Source organism: Sinocyclocheilus grahami, unplaced genomic scaffold (assembly GCF_001515645.1).
Source record: "Sinocyclocheilus grahami isolate Dianchi unplaced genomic scaffold, SAMN03320097.WGS_v1.1 scaffold1613.1, whole genome shotgun sequence".
Lineage (NCBI taxonomy): Eukaryota > Metazoa > Chordata > Actinopteri > Cypriniformes > Cyprinidae > Sinocyclocheilus > Sinocyclocheilus grahami.
In genome coordinates, this window is record NW_015506792.1 from 188,666 (window position 1) to 194,618 (window position 5,953).

At 45.1% G+C, this 5,953-nt stretch overlaps 1 protein-coding gene across 1 annotated transcript in view; it reads left to right on the forward strand.

The window, feature by feature from the left end:
• The first annotated feature begins 5,210 nt into the window (after positions 1-5,210).
• Positions 5,211-5,953, forward strand: part of LOC107571557 (reticulon-4-like) — a 28,085-nt gene continuing 27,342 nt past the window's right edge. Inside the window, exon 1 of the mRNA XM_016257878.1 lies at positions 5,211-5,403. Coding sequence (XP_016113364.1) covers positions 5,211-5,403 — 193 coding nt within the window. The remainder of the gene's footprint in view (positions 5,404-5,953) is intronic.

The window sequence follows — 5,953 nt, forward strand, 5'->3', positions numbered from 1 at the left end:
TTAGTATCTGTAATATCATTGTGTTGCCACTAGATGCTGTATAGCCCTATGTAACAATCCCTAGTGGCTAAGACAGTGCACATGATTTACACATAAATCACACATAAATTAATTTTATTACATTTTGATTGGGATACTATATACTATACTACTACATATTGTTTAGATATTATCAATGGCTACTTTTTTGTTTTTATCTGTTTTTTGTTAAATTTTGTTGTTGTTTCTTGAAACATTGATTTAAAGTGTCAGTTATTGCATTATTATTTCAGTCAAACCTATAAAACCCCTTTGTTACCTCAAACTACATTTAAAAGCTTTATCAGTGGCATAAAAGTAACCAATTAATCATTTGCTACTCGTTAACGCGTTAACGTACCCTTTATATAACGTGACGCTCTGCCCTCTATGACGCTGCTCCCATTAAGCGCTGTTGGAAGCGAATTAATTGATTCAGCATTTCGAGACCACCGTAAGGATGCATTTAACTCGACAAAGCGGTCTAATAAAGGATGTATTGATCTCGTGAATTAGCTAATTTTACTATACAAATATGTTTTAATTGGATGTTAAAGTTTATATGGGAATATTACATGACACGCTGATCCTTTAACAATGCATTGGCGCAAAAAACGCACACCTTTTGGACAAATGTGCCACAAAAGTGCCACAAATACTGCCTAAACAAAATACTTATATTTTGTGCACTTTATTTACTGTACCAACATTTTAAATTGGCCTTTGAACTTAGCTTTATTGCATGGCAAAAAAAAGTATTAGCTTGCCAAAGCACTGACAGAGCCCACTGATCTAATGGTGTTGTTGAGCGCTCCAGATGCAAACTTTGCATGCAACAATTAGGCAGCGATTGACAGCACTCTGATCTAGTGGCATACAGGCATCGTCAGATGGACAGTACTCTAGCCCAGTAATGTTGGGGGATCCAGTGGGGGCGGCAGTCATATTTCAGGGTGACCGGGCCACTCTTTATCACAACCCCGCTAAAAGTGCCAGTACGTGCGCTCATTGACGCCCCTTCAGCTGCTGGCACCCGCCTAGCTCGCCTATGCCTAGAAACGGCCCTGGGACCAAGGCACAGATCGTGTCAATGTTGAGTTGCTTCAGAAGCTCCTCCAGATGATTCCTCAGCTCCGCAGACGCCATCGAGACTTATCTGCTTACAGCGCACTGTGATTGGTCCAGACGCACACCGGACTGCTGCGATTGGTCCAGACGCACACCGGACTGCTGTGATTGGTCCAGACGCACACCGGACTGCTGCGATTGGTCCAGACGCACACCGGACTGCTGCGATTGGTCCAGACGCACACCGGACTGCTGCGATTGGTCCAGACGCACACCGGACTGCTGTGATTGGTCCAGACGCACACTGGACTGCTGTGATTGGTCCAGACGCACACCGGACTGCTGTGATTGGTCAGGAGCCCGGCGCTGAGTAAAGGAACAGCCACGTCTTCATCTACATTCATTCCAGAGACACCTATGATTAAAATACAGCAAAATTAAGCATCAGTTATCAAATGGAGCTATTATTTATTTAACCTAAACAAATCCTTGGAGAGCTGCAATACTTTTTAAAATCTTCCTCCACATGTTCTCTCTCCACAACTGATAGCTGTTGAAGAGCTGTCTTCTGGCAAAGCTCCAGGATTGGATGGACGTAATGCAGAATTTTATAGACATTTTTGGCCAGTCATTGGAAAGGATTTGTTTTCTGTTTTTATGGAGAGCTACACTTCCAGTGAGTCTACACAGAGCTGCGGTCACCCTATAACCTAAAAAAGAGTGATATGAAGACATTAGATGCTGGCGTCCAGTCTCTTTACTCAGAGCTGACTATAAAATACTTTCAAAGTCTTTAACTAACAGAATTAAACTCTACATTTCCTCAGTGGTTCATGCACATCAATCATACTGCAGTCCAGGAAGGACTATAATCCATAATAACTCTTCCTCCAGTGAAGAAGTGCATCTGCTGTTGTCTCTCACATCAAAATCCAGCCACATATGTGTTTAGAGCTGTTTAAACGCTGCTTGATCTGTGCAGATTTCTCTCCTGATTCACACCAGAACACTTTTCACTGGAGGAAGCGTTATTATGGATTATGGACTCTATGGTATTTGAGTTAAAAGTGTCTTAATGCTGGATGTGTTTCAGCTTTTGTCTTCTCCAGATGTTAACTGATGGACTGGAGTGCTGTGGATTACTTGTGGATTATTGTGATGTTTTTATCAGCTGTTTGGACTCTCATTCTGACGGCACCCATTCACTGCAGAGCATCCATTGCTGAGACACTGATGCAGTGCTGCATTTCTACAAACCTGATGAAGAAACAAACTCATCCTGATCTCTGATGAACTGAGAGTCAAGTCAAGTCAAGTCACCTTTACTTATATAGCGCTTTTAACAATACAGATTGTGTCAAAGCAACTGAACAGCATTAATGCAAAATGACAATAGTAAACACTCATTTTTCAGTTAAAGACAGTTCATCATTGAATTCAGTGATGTCATCATCCAGCTCAGCTCAGTTTAGATAGTATCTGTGCAATCAAGTCAATGATATCGCTGGAAAGGAAGTGTCCCCAACTAAGCAAGCCAGAGGCGACAGCGGCAAGGAACCAAAACTCCATCGGTGACAGAATGGAGAAAAAACCTTGGGAGAAACCAGGCTCAGTCGGGGGGCCAGTTCTCCTCTGACCAGACGAAACCAGCAGTTCAGTTCCAGGCTGCAGCAAAGTCACATTGTGCAGAGGACTCATCTGGTTCCTGTGGTCTTGTCCCGGTGGCCGTCTGAGACAAGGCCTTTACAGGGGATCTGTATCTGGGGCTCATCAAGAGTGAGCACACTTTCATCTTTGGGTGAACTATTCCTTTAACATGCTATAATTCTGATGTGATTTGGCTGCTCAGAGATGTCCTGCTCCTGTAGGGCCACTATCCCGCAGCGTTTAGCTCCAACACACTGTCTGGACGTGTCTAGTGATCCTGAAGACTTTGAGTAGCTGGTTTAAGCTTGGCGCAGGACTGGACAGCGCTGATCACAGAACATCAGCCCGACTGTGAGAAGCTGTGAAACTGCAGGCGCTGAGGCACAGATCTGATCTGAGCTACTGGAGATATGCCATCAATAAAACAATGCAGCAGCAGCACATCGGCCGTGCCAACCCCACAGCAGCGCCGCATCTCTGTTTACCTCACGCTTGCATCCCAACACCTCAGCTAATGCTGTCTACAAGTGTGCTAGTACACCAGTGCTGGACTCACATATGTGGAGCTGTGCAAACCTCAGGGTATGTCATTATCGGATCGCTCAGCACAGTGACTCCTGGCATGAATCCATCTGCAGGAGCAGTTCTCACTGCTGCAAACCTCAGAAACGACAGCACGTTCCCCTGAACACTCTCAGCTCTGATCTGGCTGACACTCAGCATCATCTTAATTCAAGACAATGAGAATGCTGTCCAAATCTTTGAGACTGGTCTGGTCTATATGCATCATCCCTGAGAACATCATTTCATGCTGAATGAGCAGTTCTGCACGTCACTGCTGTATCTGTGATCTGTCATACACATCATTTCAGATATTTAAGCCATGCAGGAGCAGCAGAGGTGAATGTGAGCACATGACGGAGGACGATGAGCACACTGTTCATTCAGCTCATATCCAGTAGCTCACATGGTCAGATTTTTTGTCTATCTTTGCTCACTAATGAAAATAGCACAACACTAAACCAAACAGCATCAGCCTTTGAGCAACACCAGACTGAGGGTGTGTCTCGATACCGGCACTCGTCGTGGACCTGAGCTCACGGCTGAATAAATGCCTTACACATTTAGATGTTTAATCATGAGAAGAATGAGCTACAGCCTATTAATGTTTGACAACACTCTGTGAGCAAGAGCTTGCTGGCCGTTTGAATGTGAGATCCTGCTCACGCCGCTCACAGATCACTTTACACCTCTAAACAAACAGCACTGCTCACTTCATCACACACACAGAACACGGCTGCCAGAAACATGCATGGATGCTGTGGATTTGGACTGAATGCTGGGCTAGTTTTCATATCTGGACTTGTTTAATGAACCTGTGCTCAGTCACCGGTGTAATGCATGCATTCCTGATGAATACGTGAGGCCAGCATGAGTCCTAATCAAGCTTTTCTGTTTGACATATTGACGTCTGGTTAGTAAAGCGCTTAAGGAGACCCTGTGGGAGCCCCAGTCGTCACACTTGAGAGCTCTGAGATGCTCTGCTTATTTTGGTCTCTTATCATAGCGACCGTGGGGCCCTGAGCTGAGATCAGTGCAGAAAAAGCATCTCAATCACGCGCCGTCTGCTCTACACAATCTACTGAGATGGGTTTACCCAAAGCCTCACGCCGTTACATAGATATTTCCAGTGAAAATCAGTGAGGTTTGGTGATGTTGGACTCAAGTGTCTTTCACAGTATATGGACAAAAAACAGCAGAAGCATTCTTCAAAGGATCTTCATTTGTGCTGCACGGTTTGAATGGCTCTGAGAGTCACTGACGACAGGATTTTTCAGTGATCTCTAATCTGTTAATAATGTTTAATAATGTGGCACGGCTCATATTACTGAGAGCTGCGCGTTCATCACTCTACCTTTTATTTTGAACAGCTGTTTCATAATAGAGTGTAATATGCAGTCAGTCAGTCATCCTAACTGTCACAAGCATGACGTCTGTCTCTTAGATTCATTCACATTTAATGACCATAGAAAATCATTGTGAATGTCATTTTAAGCAAATTGAGTAATTAAATGCATACCTCTTTCACTCCCTTATTCCCAGCAGCACACCTGTGTCTACGACTGAGATAACTAGTGCTGCGCAGACGACTGAGATAACTAGTGCTGCACAGACGACTGAGATATCTAGTGCTCCAGGAGATAGCTAGTGCTGCGCATACGACTGAGATAACTAGTGCTGCGCAGACGACTGAGATAACTAGTGCTGCGCAGACGACCGAGATAACTAGTGCTCCAGAGAAGATAACTAGTGCTGCGCAGACGACTGAGATAATTAGTGCTGCGCAGACGACTGAGATAACTAGCGCTGCGCAGACGACTGAGATAACTAGTGCTGCGCAGACGACTGAGATAACTAGTGCTGCACAGACGACTGAGATAACTAGTGCTCCAACTGATGTAAGTAGTGCTCCAGAGATGGCTGAAATAAGCAGCACTTCTCCAGAAGAAAGGTCTGCTGAAGCCTCCTCCTCTGAGCTGAGGCGTGCTGAGGGGAGGGAGCGCCAGTGCTCCTCAGCATCAGCAGCAGGAGAGCAGCAGCAGCAGGAGAGCAGCAGACAGATCGCGTCTGGAGACCGAGAGCCGCTCACTCCTCATCCAGCGCCGCCTCGTGAGTATCGCGCTATTCTCGCGTGCCGCTGCGCTTTTGTCGTCGCCTCTTTCTGAAACCAGAGCGATCGGATACAGCTGCAGATATCCATCTGATCGACTTCATGTCAAACGCTCGAGTGTCGCGGTGATATTTGTTTGCTGTTGCGAAATAAGGCATGAGACGGCATTATGGTGTGAATACTGGACGGCATTATGGTGAATTATGATGAATGCTGAATGTGAATACTGGACGGCATTATGGTGAATGTTGTCGCGCCGCCCAGCCGCTTCATGAGACAAAGACACGCAGCGCGACATGACGCTTCACCAGGATGAGCAGCATTATTATATTAATAGGCCAAACCTGTGTGTGTGTGTGTGTGTGTGTGTGTGTGTGTGTGTGTGTAACTAACGATAGGAGTGCTTGTATGAGGCTTTAGGTGTATCTATCTGTCTGTCTGTCTGTCTATTATATGAGACTTTTCATATATTTGTTTAATGTATCTTTATATGAGTGTAGGCCTAGAGAGAGCATTAGATGCTGTGAGGATTTATACAGCTTCATTCAA